At 45.9% G+C, this 18028-nt stretch overlaps 1 protein-coding gene across 2 annotated transcripts in view; it reads right to left on the reverse strand.

Moving 5' to 3' along the window:
- The window catches only part of PPP2CA (protein phosphatase 2 catalytic subunit alpha), a 197814-nt gene that overhangs the window by 57614 nt on the left and 122172 nt on the right, over nt 1-18028 (reverse strand). For both annotated transcript variants that reach the window (XM_069652553.1, XM_069652554.1), the window contains exon 5: nt 5430-5591. In XM_069652553.1, the coding sequence (XP_069508654.1) occupies nt 5430-5591 (162 nt within the window). The remainder of the gene's footprint in view (nt 1-5429; nt 5592-18028) is intronic.

Genomic DNA, 18028 nt, shown 5'->3' on the forward strand with positions numbered 1-18028 from the left:
ACTTTACTAGCCTTTCCAAATTCCTAGACCCAGCACACACAATCTTACAATGGAGTGCTGGAGGGGTTACATAGTATCCCGTGTCTAAATACTCATGTAGCAGTCAAATGCTACCCTTTCCTATTGAAAAGGCTGTTGGCAGCGGTTTTACAACAAACTACCATGATTATTTCCCAACCGCGAACACCAGTAGCGAAAAATCCAGGGAGCAATGTTTTTCAAGATGGCGCCTTAAGCCCCTTTGTTTAAACAGGCCCCGGTCTTCTTTTTTCACTGTTTCTTTTTGGAAAGGTCCCTCTAGTGTTTGTCTCTGTGCACCAAACCAGGTTTGGTCCCTTTGTTTGTATGCCTTTGGCAGGCTTCAGTACTGAAGACCGCCTCTGGCGTCTTGAGTGCGTCGGGTGCGCAGGAAGTTGGGGAGGTGCATGAAACTCCCTGTGCTTAGTCTCCTAGGAGACCCAAATGCACTCTGGCGTGATTGGCTGACTGTCCAGCAAGGACAGCCACCCTGCTGGCTGAGTGACGGCTAGGCTAGAATGAAGTAGGAGAAACCTGCATAAAAGGCGAGGCTTTGTGTCTTGGAATGAAAAGGAGAGAGCTGTTTAAAAGGCCTTTTGGACTGGAAAGCAGAGTCGACCACTGGAACAAAAGAACCAAAGAGCTGGAAGAGGACAGCTGCTGCAACTCCTGGACCGTTGGTTTGCCCAGTGAAACCCTGTTGCAGGTCCGAATTGCCAAGTTCATCTCGACAGAAGCACCTTCAAGGACAACTTCTTCCTTGGAGTATGTGGGACCAATCAACTCGTAAGCAACCTGGATAACATTCTCAAGGCTAGTTAGGATTAACTAGGCAGAGGGATACCAACTTGTGTGCTTGAATCTACAGCTACTAGAACTGAAGTGACTCCATCGGGTTTGCTTTTTCGACGATCCCGTGCTGTGCAGGAGTCCCCCAGCGTCCTCCCTCTTGTCCCCACTACTGAGGCTCAGTAACAGTGAGATCTGCAGGAACTGCCAGGAACCAACGTCTTCAGCTGCATTTTATTTTTCATAAAAAGGTACTGTGCCAACCCGATAGAAAGAATGCCACTCATGCTGAAAGTTCATGAAACTTTCCCAACTTGCAGGCCTAATCAGCTTGTGACCCCACAAATGATCCTTTTTCGCCAAAACGACTTCTGAGAACTTTTGCAAAGACGTCACCGTTTGATATCAGAACTGCTCTTTCCTATCCAGAACACTAGCCCATTGACTTTGGCCTGGCCTATTGACTTGAATTGAACTCTTCTGGTGAACTGAAACCATTTGCACCAACAAGTATATGTGATCTATTCTACTTACCTTGTCCTTTTTTCTCACGTCAACTGTCTCTAATCTTGGGGTTTTGTATTGAAGTGGATTGGAATACAATATTAAGTTGTCTTCTAGTGAAATGTTTTCTAAATGATTGTGTAATAAATTAATAAGTGTTTTACCAAGAAACCTTGTATAAGTGTCTACTTGAACCACTGTGATTGTAAGTCCTCTGTGTAATTACTTGTACTGCTCACATTCACTCTTGAGATAAGCCTGGCTGCTCAGCTCGCTACCAAAAACTGCGGTACAGACTTCTACCAAAGGTTGGTTTGGACAACACCTGTAGTCCTAATTGTGTGTAGTGGTCCCAGAGGGTACTATATGCAATTCTGCCTGACAGATTGCCAGCAGGAAAGAATGCCACAGCAGCCCTATTGCTCTTGAATGTGCTGTCAAACTACTTTGCATTGGTCTGCATTAGGGAGAATTCTCAGAAATGTGCCAATTCCCCTCTACCTTAGAGACCCCCCAGCTCTTTTGCTGGACTCTAGGGCTTTATTTTGACACCATATATGCACCAACAGAACATTCCCAAATTCAATCTGATATCAGCAGGTGGATTTAGCTTACCTGTGCTAGCAGCGAAATGCTAGAACGCACTCCCCATGATAATCAGGGCTGAAGAATCATTCTGGGCATTCAGAGCCAAAGTCAAAACATGGCTCTCATTGCAGTAAGAATTCAATTCCTACATACATATAATGTACTTTGTACTGCATTCTGTAACCATGTCACGGACCACTGTGTAACCCGGTCCTCTTGCTACCTACTGTATCTCACATGTGCAACCTCTATGTAACTTTTGTTGTTGACCAAGTCTATACCCCCAGTTACCCTAGGGTTTGGCTGCGCTATACAAATAAACAAACTAATTCTAACTAATTGAAAAACATTCTAGACCCAGCACACACCATCGTGCAACAGGTTGCTGGGGGGGGGGGGGGATGGGGGTGGGGGGGGGAGTTCCTTAGTATACCTTTTTGTCTAGCTTCTCATGTAACATTTTTATGTTACCCTTTCCTCGCTGAATGGCTTGTGGCAGTGGTTTACTTTTAACTACTGTGGTGTGTATTTACCACTGGCTGCGTTCGCAGCTACAGTAACGGCCCCGGTCTTTTTCGCCATTTCTTTGTGGAAAGGTCCTTCTTGAGATTTACTCTGCACGCCAAACCAGGTTTGGTCCCTTGCTAGTTTTGCCTCTGGCGGGATTCATGAGTGAAGCCCACATCTAGCTCCAGGGTGTCTGGCAACGTAGGTGCCCGAAAATCCCTGTGCTTAGTCTCCTAGGGGACCGGAATGCACTCTTAGGTGATTGGCTGGCTGTCCGGCAAGGACAGCCATCCTGCTGGGTGACTGACAGCTAGGCTAGAATGAAGTAGGAGAAACCTGCATAAAAGGCGAGGCTTTGTGTCTTGGAAGACAGTCGACCACTGGACGAAGGCCTCCGAAGAGGAACTTGAAGAGGACACCTGCTTCAACTACTGGACTGTTGGTTTGCCCAGTGAAGCCCTGCTGCTGTGCTCATTTCGGATAGAGAAGCCCTGCAAGGATAACTTCGCCCCTTGAGTTGCTGGGACCAATCAACTCCAAAGTAAGCCACCTAGACATCCTCTTGGAGCTGGTTGAAATTCCACTGCAGTTGCTGCTGGAACCGAATAGCAGGGGGAGAGTAACACCAGATTGTGTGCCTTTCCTTTAAGTTGGCCAAGAGCTCCAGGAAGATCCTCCGGACACCCAGGATGCAAGACTGACCGAGCCCGAGTCACCTACAGAGTGCTGGACCCCAGATGCAAGGAAAGCCCATTTTGACAGCCAGGAACCGTGGTGTTGCTATTTGAGGTAGACAAGAGGAGCTGAAACACCGAAGTGCCATTTGTTTGAAGATTGCCGGTTGCAGTCGGTGACTGTTCTATTGCAGTGCAGGAGTCCCCAGACGTCCTCCCGCTTGACCACATGACTGAGGCCCAGGAACACCAGGATCTGCTGCACTTTCCTTCAACCTAAAGGTACTGTACATTGTAAGAAAATATAGCTCTTGTCGTGTAACTGCACTTGTTCTCGGTTGGTGAGACTTGCTGTGGTTGCTCTTTAGAGTTGCTGACAACTTCTTTACTTCAGAAGCCCAAACAGCTTGTGGCACTGCTTTGAATTCTTCTTTTCTACAGAGACTTGCTCCCTGAATGACTTCTTCCCTCTGACATTGTGTTCGGTCTTCATTCCAGGAAGAGGTTAGCTAACTTTGCATTGAGGTTACCAAAAGTACATACTTGCTTCACAATATTATTGTGATCTCTTGTTTTGTTCTAATAACCTTTTCCCTTTGACAAACTGATTCTAAATGCAAACAGTGGTTGATTAATGTCCAGTGTCCTAGTTACTAAAGTCACCTGAGGGTGTAGAAGTGTGTGTGCCATCCCAAAATAGTACTTTTACTTAGAAATATTAAGAGTGTATTTTGAAGTGTATTTGTGTGTTACTATTATATTGCCCCCTTCTGAAGGAGGCTTACTCTGACTGTTAAATAAATTAATAATTTATCAAGAAACCTTATGTGTAAGAGTTCATTTGAAAACATGTCACCGTGAATCTCTGTGAAACTCCCCTACAGCTCACATTGACCCCTCCTGAGATAAGCCTGGCTACTCGACCACACAACCAACCTGTGTAGTACAGACTTATACCAAAGGTTGGGTTCCTATTGCCAGGAGGTCAGGGTTGTTGTAGTGCACCCAAAGGGTACTGCATACAATCTTGCCTAACGGTCTGTTCTCTGCAAACAATATTTAATACATGTGACATTCCCATTTGGATGGGCCTTCTGACAGGGGTTGGGCAAAGGTGGAGTTACCAAAGACCACAAAAAGATGATCAGGTTTCAGAAAAGGTGTTGTATTGTTGATTCATCCGAATAAGATTGGACATGATGCGCTAGCAGGTGGGAGAAGGGGATAGTCGTGGCTGGCCATCAAAAAGACCCAAAGCATCAGTTATGGTCCGCAAGCTTCCAGATGGAGAGAAATGGCTCCACCTACTGAGGTTCTGTGGGACCATTTCCCGTCATCACTTGGGGCTCTTATCCGAGAAAGAAGGAACCAGTGGGTGTTGGACACGATAGCCCGGGGGTACTGCACAGGGCATTTACTCAGTTTACTTTCCAGTACCCAAGAAAGAAAACCAAGAGACTAGGGATCTCAGATCAGCAAACGAAAGTCGCAACATTGGATGTCAGCAGCCAAACCATTCCCGCTTCTCCATTGTTATCTTAGGACAATTTAAATAACTCAAGGTGGGAGGCATTTCCACCCAGTAATGGTTTGGGGCCCAATTACAGGCACAATAGAAGTACTACAAGTTTCAGAATCCAAAACAAAAACCATGACTGAAGGAGCCAATCAATGAAGCATGGAAAAAATTGGAAAAAGTGCACATCCAAAACACTATGAAACTAAGCATTTGATGCTAGAAGGGTTTGCATGTTACAAATAATTGCCCATCCTCACATCACGCTGAGCATCTTCGACACTGAGAACTGTCACAGAAAAAGAAAACAACCAAACACATTGCAATATTTAGTAGGGGAAGGACCAGAGGCAGAGTTAAATGGAGTGACCGGAGTAGTCCTCTAATGAGGTTCTGCATGAAAAATATTCAAGCGTGAAACCAGATGGAATTAATTATCTGCAAAAAGGAAAAACCAAAATACTGCATTTATCCTTCTGGAAATCTGGAACCCGCACTACACAGTACCATTTTGGTCAACTTTGAGCTAAAATGAACAAGGATATTGGACATAAAGGGTTTCTGTTAATAAAGTATATCAATAGGTCAAGTGATTTTTGTGAATACAAAAATCTAGATAACGCTCATGGGATTGCATTAAATCCAGACTTCGGAGCCAAAATATCAATGACTGTTGGCCCTGGGTTCATAAATGGGAGGTAAAAGGCGCTCAGTCTGTGTTTACATTGTAAGCTATGCAGGATAACTTTATATCATGGTTCAGGGAGCAATTTACATGCACACCACTTCTCAAGGAACACTACATTTAGTTCTACCAAAACATTTGTACTTGCCTCCATCACCAGTTGATGAGCTCTTGAAACCAGTGTAAGGCCATTAGCATGATTGAAGGTTTCTGAAATATCTTGCCCAAATGTGTAGCCTGCACCTCTTGGAGAAATGCCCCAACCACCACGATCATCAGGATCAGACCACAGCAAATCGCACATTGGTCCCTGAAGAAAATTAAAAATGTATTAAGTAGTGGTAGAAATAAGTTACTAAAGCAGATTTAATAGGCAATCTTTATGCATCTCTGTATACCAATGCTGTAGGTGAACAGGAATCTAACAATTTCAAGTTTCACGGTTGGTAATGTTTTACATAATCAACAATATTTAAACCTTTATACAGGGCTGACCCTACTCGGAAGTGCCTTACAAAGTTCAAAACGGATGCAGTGAAAAAGGTCTTTTTTTTAGAACAGGCTAGGAAGATTAGGATAGGCAAAGGATAGCAGGGGAGGTGGTATAGCTAGTAAGGTGTGGGGTTTGGCGGAGGATGAGGTAGGTTTTCAGGCTTATCACGGATGTGGTTTGGAAGGGCATTGCAAGCTCTGGGTGTTCATTAGGCGAATGCTCTGTGAAGGTGATCTTGCAGAGTGTAATGTGAAGGAGCTTTTGGTTGGCTTGTCTGGTGTTCGTGTAGGCAATGGGTTTCAGTTTGCTCTGAAGGTAGGACATGGTCTGAGGTCGATGGCCTGGTATACATTGCAAAGTCCACTGAAAATGATTCTATGGGGTATTGGTAGGCAGTGGAGCTGGAGTGTTTGGGTAGGTGTAGAAGGGCAGCGTAGAGTTGTGCTGTTGCCTTCTGCATGGCTTGCAGGGGTGCAAGAGTTATTTTTGTGAAGCTCAGTGACGAAAGCTTTTCTGTAGTCCAGCACCGAGAACTAGTGGGTGGCCTGGGGTACAGCAGTAATAGGAAGGAGTTTTTTTGCATTGGAGGTGCAGCTTTAGGTTGCATGTTCTGGTGACGGCGGCTATGTGATTTGTGAAGGATAGGTGCTGGCAGGGGAGGGGTGGTTAATCAATGAGGTGGTCTAGGAACTTGACTGGTGTGGAGAGGGATGCATGTGGGTAGTCTGTGGGTACTTCAAGGAGCGGAGGAGGGTTTGTGCCAGGGAATATGAGTTATTCAGCTTTGGATGGGTGGAGTTTGAGGAAGTGGGGTAGCCATCCAAGTGGTGATAGCGGAAATAACGTTTTAGAGGCTGTTGTGATTTGGAAGTATGCTTGTTGATATGTGAAAGTGGATGTGTGGTTGATAAAAGGTCTAAGGGATCCAATATCCCGGTTGAAGAGGGGATTTGAGGTACCCCATATTTGACTGGGGCCACATTTGATCAGTTGGCAGGCAGGTAAACTAAGTCTGATGCAAAAGTGAAAAATCAGTCAAGAACGGTGCCAGAGTTTCATCCTGTGGGATAGGCTGTTTAGGTGGATGGTGTGGTTGAAAGTGAATGCTGCAAAGAGATCAAGGTGTACTAGAAGGGCTGTGTATCTAGACAGTGATATTGGGATGGTCATCCAAGATGCAACGTGTGGCAGTCTCTGTGCTGTGGCGGAAAACTGGTTGGACAGGACCGAGGTTGCTAGTGGTCTGTTGGAGAGGGCTTGTGACAAAGGGCTCCCCAATTCTGGTTGGGTATGGCAGGACTGCGATGGGACCAAATCTCAAGGGAGGGGTGTCTAACAGTGAGATCATGCGAGTGCTCGTCCAAAACATCGCAAGAGCCACAAGCTGCAGAGCTTTGTCCTAGAGGAAGGGGTGGTGAAGAGTTTCCATTTTTTGAGTGCAGAGTGCTGTGTGAGAGGAAGGAGTAGACATTGAGCTAGTGTAGAGGCAGGGTGGCGATGCAATTAGATTTGGCCTTAGCTGGGCATGTCACACAAAGAGGTCTGGTTTTGGCTGCAAGGGTGATAAGGTCTTAGTGGGTGAGGTGAATAGGCCCTATGTTTTGGGGAGGTTTGGGGGGTGATGGAGGGGGTGCGAAGAGGGACTGAGGGAAAGGATTGTTGGATGTGTATTTTAGGGCAAAAGTCCATCAGCGAGTTGCACATGGCGGTGGAGAGGGATGATTGGCGAGTGATTTAGTAAGAAGGCTGTGTTGGGGCATGGGCTGCAACTATATTTTGGTGCTCGAGCGGCTCCATTTCTTTCGCAGTCTCCAAAACATTGATGGTGACGAACAATCTTGGAGCAGAGGTGGCTGGCTGCCCCAGTTAGTGGACCTGCTGGAGGACTGTTAGGGAGAATTCTCAGAAATGTGCAAATTCCCTCTACCAGAGATCCCCCCAGCAACTTTTATGGATTTTGAGGACTGTTATTTTGGAACATGGAGAGAGGTAGACCCTTTTCTCCACTCATGTATTTTAATGTGATTGCTCAACTCGTTTATTTTGGTTGTGGAGTCTGACAAACTCCATAGACATCATCTTTTAAATAGTGTCACACAGCACCTTAAGTGCAGCGACACAGGAAATCTTTCCCCAAGGTTTAAATACCTTCTCTGGGATAAACTGTTTCCAGAGCAGTAAAGTGAAATTGACTTTACTTACATTTGTAACTTTCTAGACATAGCACACACTATCTTACAATAGGATGCTGGAGGGGTTATAGTATTCCCCTTGTCTAGGCTCTCATGTAAATATTTTTATGTTACCCTTTCCTCACTGAGTGGCTGGTGGCAGTGGTTTCGTTTTTACTACCATGGTGTGCATTTACTGCGGGCTACGTTCGCAGATGCAGTAAAGCACCCAAGGGTGCCGTTTTTGTCAAAATGGCCCCGGTCGTCTTTTTGCCTTTTTTTGTGGAAAGGCACTTCTTGAGATTTACTCTCCGCGCCAAACCAGATTTGGTCCCTTTGTTCCTTTTGCTTTTGGCGGGATTCACGAGTGAAGCCCGCCGCTGGCTCAAGGGTCTCTGAGGTAGGCAGGAAAGGAGAGGTGCTCGAAACTCCCTGTGCTTAGTCTCCTAGGAGACCCTAATGCACTCTGATTGGCTTTCCTTGACGGACAGTCATCCAGCCACTCTGCTGGGTGAGTGACAGCTAGGCTGCAATGAAAGGGAGAGAATTGTATAAAAGGCAAGTTTTTTGGCTTGGAAGGCAGACTCAACCACTGTACGAAGGAACCAAAGAACTTTAAGAGGAAGCCTGCTGCAACTCCTGGAGCGTTGGTTTGCCCAATGAAGCCCTGCTGCAGTGCCGAAGCGCCAAGTTCGCATCGACAGAGAAGCCCCTGCATTGACAACTTCTCCCTTTGAGTTGGTGGGACTAATCACCTCGAAAGTAAGCCACCTGGACAGCCATCGCAGAGCTGGATGAATTTTCACAGAGTTGCTGCTGGAAACCATAGAGCCAGGCAGAGGAACACTAGTTTGTGTGCGTTGTCTTAAGTTGGCCAAGAGTTCCAGGAAGATCATCCGGACTCCCAGGAAGCAGGACTGACAAAGCCTGAGCCCCAACAGAGTGCGGGACCCCAGAAGCAAGGAATCAAGTCAATCTAGACAGCCAGGAACCGCAGAGTTGCCATTTGCAGTAGATTCTAGGAGCTGAAACACTGAACAGCCACTGAAAATGAAGTTTGCCGGTTACAAGTTTTGACCATCCCAGTGCAGGAGTCCCCAGATGTTCTCCCTCTTGTCTCCACGACTGAGGCCCAGGAACAGCGAGATCTGCAGAGCTGCACAGGAACAGGGGTCATCTGATGCATCTTTTCTTCATTTTAAAAAGGTACTGTACAAAGTCTCAGACTTGTGAGTAGTAGAAGATGCAAGCAACTCTACAGCAACAGATAAGTTCTAACAGCTTGTGGCCCTGCATCGATTCATCTTTTTCTTCAAAGACTTGAAGGTAGACCGTCTTGAATCCAGAATTGGAAAGTTTTAAGTGAGCAGGCTTGTTAGGCAAGATTTGATGCAGCGTCCCTGTGGGAGACTACACCAGTCTTGTCCTCTTGGTTTTAGGTAACCCACCTATTCGTTTAGGTCTGTACTACACAAGTTGGTAGTGTGACTGAACAGCCAGACTTATCTCAAGAGGGGTAAATGGGAGCTGTAGCATCAAAATCCACAACTAAAAGTATCGAAATAACACTTACATGCAAGTTTTTTAAATTATTTTTAGTAACGGTCAGTTTTAAATAAGCATTCTTTAAAAAGGGCAATGTGCAAAAATAAAAACACTTCAAAATACGTCCTCAGAATCAAGTCAAAGCAAGTAGATACTCTTTAGCGATGTGTCATACACTCTTCCTACACCCTGAGGCGACTTCACTAACTAGGACAGTATTGGCATTTATATATCACTTTTGTACTCGGTAAAATTCTGAGGTTGGTGAAAAGGCAAGGTTAATGGAAGGAAAAAGGATAACCGGTTCTCCGAGCATGTATGAGATGCACAGTCTTACAGAAAACCGATGGCAATTCCTAAATTGCAAAGTTAATTCTCAAGTTAGCTGCAAGGCGTGGATAAACCGGTTATTGAGGCTGCCCAATACTTGGAAGATATTGTGAAGGAAAATAGGATTCCGTTCTTTGCGCCAACTCAATTAGTTTTCCAATGAAGAGTTATAGTTTTGTGTTTATTGAATAAACATTGGTATAGTGTGTGTTTATGAGTTTATAATTTTCACTCAACACACGTTTCCACACTAGACACTTAGTGGTTCATCAGGAGAATAGTTTATACTTAAACGATTCAGATTTGAAAAAAAGTGGTTGATATGGGTTACTTTCTTTCTTGGTTACATAGTTGCTTGCTATCAGGAAGCTGTTGATGTGTGGAAAGGGTGTGCAATTTTGTAGTTACCCTCTCAGAGCATGTGAGCACTTTTAAATCTCCCAATGAAGTATAGATAAAAAACTTTTCCCAGCAATATTAGTTAGAAACCAATGTATCAACCATGAGGGACAGTAAGGATCAAAGTCAAAGGGTTAGAGTCTGCAGGGAGCCAGTACAGCCAAAGTCAATTTGGAGCAAAGCCTATGGAGTTGAGCCACTTCTTAGATCGCAAAAAGTCTTGCACTAAATTAGTCTGTTGTAGAAAATCACTGTTGGGCCACAAGCTGTAATATTTGTGAAAGTTAGAACCAACTCTAGAAAGCAGCTACTGCAAGTCTCAACTGAGAAAAGCAAGCCACAAAGAGTACCCCTTTAGTCAGAACATTACCTTAGGTTTGAAGAAGAGGTTACAGATGGCTTCTGTTTGGGTTGCAGATCCTGTGCCTCAGTCATGGGGACAAGAGGCAGGACGGTTGGAGGACTTCTGCACAGCAGTTCAGATGTCAGCGACAGCTACGGCTCTTTTCAGATCAGCGGCCGTTTGCGGTTTCAGCGCTCGGTCAACAGCACCCCTGCGACACCGTTTGGGATTCCTTCACTCCTCAAGTCCAGCTCTCTGGTGAGGTGACTTGAGCTTTGGCCGTCCTGCTTCGGGAGGGTCCTTGAGATCTTCCTGGAGGTTTGGCCGGCTTACAGAAGTCGCACGAGACTAAGGATTTCTTGACCCCTGGCACTCTGTTCCAGCAGCAGCAAAGGTGGTCAGCCAGTTGGGAAAGGACCTCCAACAAAGTTCATCTCGGGGTTAGTTGGTACCACTAACCCAAGGGAAGAAGTTGTCCCTTCCGGACCTTCTCTTGTCGATTAGGTAAAGGAGTTTCAGCACAGCAGCAGGGCTTCACCAGGAAGTTGAATGATCCAGAAGTATGCAGCAAGCTTCTCTTCACGATTCCTTCGTCAGCTGTTTCAGTAGTTGACTGGCTTCAGTTCAAGAAGCCTTTTATGCAGGTTTCTCTCATTCATGCACAGCCTAGCTGTCACTCACACAGAAGGGTGGCTGTCCTGCAAGGACAGCCAGTCATTCAGGACTGGGTGCATTCAGGTAGCCAAGGAGACAAAGGACATGGGTGTTTTGGGCACCTCCCCGACTTCCTGCCCCTCCAGACAAGCTGGAGCCAGAGGCCGGTTTGAGAACCGAAGCCTACCAAAGGCAAAACGAACAAAGGGTTTAAATCTGGTTTGGCGCACAGAGTTAAACCTAGAAAGACCTCACAAACAGATAAAAAGACTGGGGCCATTTTGACAAAATGGTCACCCATGGGTGCTTGCTATACTGAAGCAGAGGATTCAGCCTGCTGTAGAAAAGCACAATTGATTGTAGGAAATTTAAACCACTGCCACTAGCCATTTAAAGCTGTGAGGATAACATTAAAAAATGTTACGCAAGTAGGACAAAGGGCTAAGTAACCCCCCCCCCCAGCACTCCACATAATATGGGGTGTGCTGGACCTACAAAGAGAAAGGGTAAAGTCAATTTCACTTTACTAGTCTTGGGAACTGTAGTTCACCCAAGAAAAAGTATTTAAACCTTAATAGAAAGCTAAATGATTTCTGTGACACTGCACTAAGATGCTGTGCGTCACCATCCAAAAAGTAGGTGCCTATGGAGTTTGTCAGACTCCAAAAACAAAGGAAATATAAATCCAAATTAATTCAAAAAGGGCTCACTCACTCCAGGGTTAACATTAAAAAGTCCTAAAGACCAAAAAAAAAAAAAAAAGGATGGCTCTCCAAGGTGGGAGGAATTCAGCACTAAAATGTAAATTCTGCCTAACAAGGCTATGCAAGCCTGGATCACGTGTAACCCGTTAATTAGCACAAACATATCTTGGTAGGCTCTGAAACCTGTAAAGTCTGCAATGTTGCCTGTGCAAAAGGAGAACTTATCAAAAAGCAGATTTATTGACAAAGAAGCAGTACACAATACCCAATAAAACCCTGCAGAGTCTGCCCCCAAGGAGATCTAACCTTCATGCAAAACTAAGCTCCAAACATTCATACAACCAGACGAGTAGCAGTAAGAGCACAAGCAAAGGAAACTGCCAGATATTTGGGTATTAACAAGAATCCGCAAGAGGGAACCTGCAGAATGTAAAAAAAGCAGAGTAAGACACTGGCAGCAATGGAAGGAGAAAGGAACATGGAAGCTACACTATCACACAATACCTCAGACAAAACTAGACCAGCTTTTCTGCATAGCAGACCTTAAAGATGTGGGACAACGAACCATCAGAGGAAATGTATGCAATGACAACAGCAAATCATTCCACAATGGGAGAAATGCAGCGGGAGTTGGCGACAATGGGCTCAGGAGTTTAAGTCCTCACTGAAATCCAGGGAAATATCAGGCGTTTTGATGCAAGTAGAGTACAAGGAGATATGTTGGAGATGTCTTCAAACAAGTTTGGAGAACATGTACTGTGTGAAAATGTATGCCTGAAAGGGGAAAACAAAGGAACAAGGCGTAAAGATACTGAAGAATGGGTCCTACAGCACCTAGCGCATTTTGGCCGTATAACATTTGCTAATGGAATCCGCCTTGGCATAGTAACAAAGGCCTGCACAGAGACATAGCAATGACATTTCATGCATATAAAATTACAGATTTGTTGTAAAGCACAAGTGATTAATAAGATAAAACAAAGACAAACTTTCTCCATCAAGATCTAGCCCCTAACACGCTGCAAAACAAATGGGCCTTTAGACATTACTTGAAAGTGGAAGGCTAACTAGAAAAGTGTTTTGCTGGACCTAAACTCCTTTGGCATACGTTTTACCTGCTGTGGAAAAGTGCAGAGTCAACATAGCAGTAGAAGCTGAAAAGATTCTGGAGATCCCATCCATCAGACGAACAAACCAAGAGGGGGTAAATGGAAGACTGGGAAGTCTTTCAGACGTTGAAGGAAACGGACTAGGGCATACACGCTATGAGTTAAGACTAAACAAGCCATTATGCATCTTGGCTGAAGTACTGGGAAAGGGAGAGGAGAAATGTTAGTCATGCTAAGCGCTTCTCTATTGCCCGTTAAACACCCAAATAATAATTCAGAGGAATTGAACATGATGGAAAAGGCCTTAGCAAGCTTTCAGGGCTCAGATCAGTCTCAGTTAATGGTTAAAATATTTTGGAGATAAAGGGGGGGGGGGGGGGGGGAGGCGACAAGAAAGCTGATGAGGTGTTGATAATTAAGATCCTACTTTGGTGTCACAATGCAGGCAAGGGGCCAGAGGGACTCTAGCGAAGACTCAAACGGGGGTTGCAAATATATAGCCTCCAGGAGCTTGGGTTTTAAATCACCAGCAAAACCAAAATTGACAGGGATGTTGGGAGGGAAGTAATATGATAAGTACTAACAATGGGTTCTGGAGTTACCTGGTTCTTATGTTGGTTAATCTGGAGATTGGGGGACTTGTAGGGAGAGGGCATAGCAAGGTTGGTAGCAGAAGGGCAATTCTACAAAGTCACAGGTGTAAGGAGAAAGCTTAAGATACAACTTTGGATTTCGAGGGGAACCTGCAACTATAAATATTAGGGCTCTTAACCTCCCTGGAAAAGGAGCAAGTCTCCTGAAACTGCAAAAGTAAGATGAAAAAGATATAGCATGCCTCCAAGAAATGATTCTGAAGAAGCGAAACACCAAACCTCTATCCTCACAACTTATTTCCCAGTGCAATCGCCTATAAAAAACAAGTCTAGTGGAATTGCGATTCTTCTTTCAGGTAGTTTCCCATAAAATGTTCATGCTTGGCAACTTATTGCTACGGTGTATATTTCGAATGCTGCACAGAGTACATAGAAGAATGACTGCCTAAAGTACAGAATTGGGCAAAGGGTGCCTGGAATTGGATAGGCAAGAGACTGCTCGCAGGCTAGAGGTGCAGGCAGCCAAATGAGTAGTAAGAGCTTTTCATGATATGTGGTTGACTGATGTATAGCATGAGGATAATCCAACAGACTTTTTGCATGTTCATGATAGATATTCCCGAATAGATCTGATATTAATTGATGAAAGGATCTGTTAAGAGGCTGGCAGCTGAGCAATGGGTCAGATTGTCATGCTTTGGTCCGCTGTAAGCATGTTGTGACCAGAAAAAGACCATGCCATTGGAAACCGAGAGTGAAGATATTGCGAAGTATTTTATAAAAGAATTATACAAAAACTTCAGAAAGTATATGCTGGGATGGATTAAGTTGGTAATCAGGGGGCAGCTCATAGAAAAAGCTACAGACAGAAAAGGTTTATGGCTAGTGAAGGTAAATTAAAAAAGAGGAAATTGCTGTGCTAGAACGGCCCCTAACACATGTCACCTGTCAGAAAACTACAAGCACATGATCACAACTGCCCTGCACACTGCCGAGCGCCATACTATTGGCACCCCAGCATGTGTCCCATTGCAGCCCACTACTTCAGATGGCCGCCAGGAGTTTGACTTCACTAGGCACCCAGCAACCCGATTGGGCCAAGTACAAAATTAATAGGAAGCCCACCGGGAGGAGAAACCGGCCCCATTTGAAGGTCCTGATTTAAGGCTCATCGAGCCAGGCTTACTGATCTGGCCAACGGGTATGCTGTTCAGCCCACACTTCTGCTTACTTCACGGTCGACAATGGATCCAACTTTGTGCCAGGTCATGCCAACTCAGACTCCATCTCAGGTAAGAGGTGCTATGGCCCCTCTCCAGCATCCACTGCATCCCTCCCATGCCTTCTCCTACCCACCCCTGGCTCGCCCGATTCCCCATCCCCCCCGTTAACCTCAGGCTTTCACTCCTGCGACACCTCGGTTGCATCTGTGTGTTCATCATTCAGCCTGCTTAAGGCCCTCCTTCCCCAGGTTTCCTTCCTGCTCTGCTAAAAGCTGCCGTCCCCGAAAGGTTTATGCACACCTCCCACCCTGTTTGCACCAATACTGCCAATGTCAGGTGGACCGCTCTCCTTGCGGCGTCCCAAATTCTGCTCGACCTGCACAACCAGCACTACGTTGTTTGCAGTTTACTGGTTCCTCACCTCCATCCATTCCAGTGTTTCTATGCTCCTTGGTGCTCCAATCTTCAAAAACCATTAACTATTGCATTCGCAACTGTCGCCCACCCCCTACCGGACAAATCTTTCATAAGGCATAATGGCCCCTGTATGCCCCATATACTAGGTCCTCGTCAGAATGTAATGCGATTTGCCGCCTGGTCTTGATATGCCTTCTACTGTTCTACCATCTGTTATGTACCCGAGTAGGCGCACCGGCCCCCACAACATCCTAAAACGTAGTCATTCTTGAATGCCATACCATGCCCAATTCGGTATCCAGTTCAAATGTTATGGATTGTGATCCGAATTTTGGGCACAATGATTACCTGTCTGCTATATCGTACCGTAGGTAATGCTGCGGCCTCCTGCCTCTGGAATACCCTGCCTATGCCTACTTGTAACTCAGACACCATTGCTCTCCCCTGCCATATAGCATGTGTAAAAAACTTTGTAATCCTGCCTCCCTTGTCTGCTTAGGTGTCTCATCGCCCCGTGGGATATCCCCACCACCTCCAACCCCTCACCTTGCATGGTTCCAGCTCCTGTCCGCAATACAAGCCTTGCACCCTATAGTGCAGCTTTCAGTAAGGGCATACCTCACAACCCACCCTTTCGACCTCTTGAGTCTCCCGGCCCATTAGCTGCATTAGCCCTAACCCAGCTCACCAGCAGTACATTGCATACTGGGGCTATGACCAACAACTATGCCTCTGCCCTTAAAAACAACCCCCCCCTCCCTCCCTGCCTCCTTCTCCATTCCTGCCTACATTAAAATGGATTGGTGCTGGCCCTCCCCAGTCAGTCCCACTGGGACGAGATCCGGGCAATCCTCTTGATCAAAACTCACTTGTCCATGACATGAAGACCCTTCCCTGCACCCCATGCTGGGTCACCAACCGGCTCTCACCTTTGGGTACAACACAAATGTGATCGCCTACACCCCCCCCTTCCAAAGCCAGCCTAGCTAATTCCCACACCTCTACTCTAGGAGTCACACCTGGCGGTTCTTACCAAACCCTTGGCCTGGCCACCACTGACCATCCCTATAGACAGAAGACACTACACCAGTCACCCGCCAGCAATGACTGTGCCCCAGTCTTCTCAGTCCCTTACTTGGGGAAAAACTGCCAGCTCCGACTTCGTTCCAGAATAGGCACCTCCAAAAGTGAGTGGGTGGGTCCTAGCCCTCAGTCACGTGCTTGGTGGATACCCCGCCAACTCAGACTACACTCCAGAACAGACAACACTACCACTATTCTTCACCTCAGGTCCCAGACCCATTCTGAGGACCTACACTAGCCCTACTACCCCCCCTACCCTCCTAAGACCCAGCAACCATCTAATACCTAATCCCATGAGTTCCCATTCTATGAATGGAAATACACATTCTCTGAAAGGTGCTCATCAATGTGAGGTCTTTAGGCACCCATGCTGTGGAAATCCAGGACCTCCTTGCTTGTCAAGTTACAATTAGACATTTTAGCCATTAGAGTCCTGGCTGCATGATGCTTCTGGGCCTCTTTCCTTGACCAATCCACCAAACTATAGATCAGACCACATAGACGTGCCAGGAGAGGGGGGTCCTCATCTCGAAGTCTTCGCTAAAAATCAAGACATGCCCTTTGCCCACCAATGAGGGGTACGAAATATTCCTGAAGCTCACCAGACCCCCATTAACATCCTATTATATAGAAAACCAAATGGTCCTAGTCTCCCGGACCTTGACATTCCGCTCTTAATCATGCCCTTCATGAAACCAGCCACTAAATGCATTATACTAGGGGATATTAACCTTGGTTTTAACAAGATCTACGACCCCAAAGTTTTTGCTCTATCAGCCGCACTCAGTGACTTGTGATTCTCCCAACTTATTTCTTCCCCAAACTGCTCCAAGGAGCGCATCCTGGATTGGATTCTCAAGGCTAACGTCCATACCAATAGTGATGCCATTGAACCAGTACTCTGGAGAGACCACTTCTCCATCTCCAGCTTGAAGCTTTGTAAAATGCGAGCCAGAATAACATGGCGTTGATGCGCAGCCATTTTGAACACTCATCTACCATTGTAGTAATAAAGTCTGTGCTTCCGCGGGCCTCACAGAATGAACAAGTAGCCGGGAAACGGAGCAAGGTCACAGATATTTTGCAAGCGGACCGACTACAGAGAATAGTTATTGTATTGTCCAGTGAAGGACAAATACAGAAGGGGAGTTGGAGTGCGCTGCAGCTGCACGATAAGGGGTCTGGGAATGCATGCAAGTAGAGGAGCGCTTGGTTTGTCCACCCTTTGTCTCTTCGACTTGTAGTCTGCCTTTTCGGCTGAGGGCATTTGGAACGGAGGGGGGAGGAGGGAAGAGGGGTACCCATCAAGAAGAGGGCATCACAAAGGTGCTTGTTGGATATTGAAACCAGGGCGTTGCAGTCTCGCTGATGGGGAGGACGCTCCACTTCAGACCCCGTTGACCATAGCTATCTCTTCGCCTACCTGCTGAGGGACTAAGTGTTTGGTAGCCAAGATCAGTTTTCCTGCGCTGTCTGGATCACAGTGATGATTTGTTTATTATTAGTTATTCAACATTAATAAACTGCCTATAATGAGCCATTTTTTTTATAACCTTATATGGGGTGTGTGTGTCTTCTGCTAGCCTGAGTCCAATTATTTGTTATTGCGAGAAGGAGCTGGAGCGACGCAAGTGTTTGTGTTCTTTCCCTATAGCTAAAAAGACGCAATACATAATTTGCGCT

This window comes from Ambystoma mexicanum, chromosome 3p, assembly GCF_040938575.1.
Source record: "Ambystoma mexicanum isolate Mex_15411 chromosome 3p, UKY_AmexF1_1, whole genome shotgun sequence".
Classification (NCBI taxonomy): Eukaryota; Metazoa; Chordata; class Amphibia; order Caudata; family Ambystomatidae; genus Ambystoma; species Ambystoma mexicanum.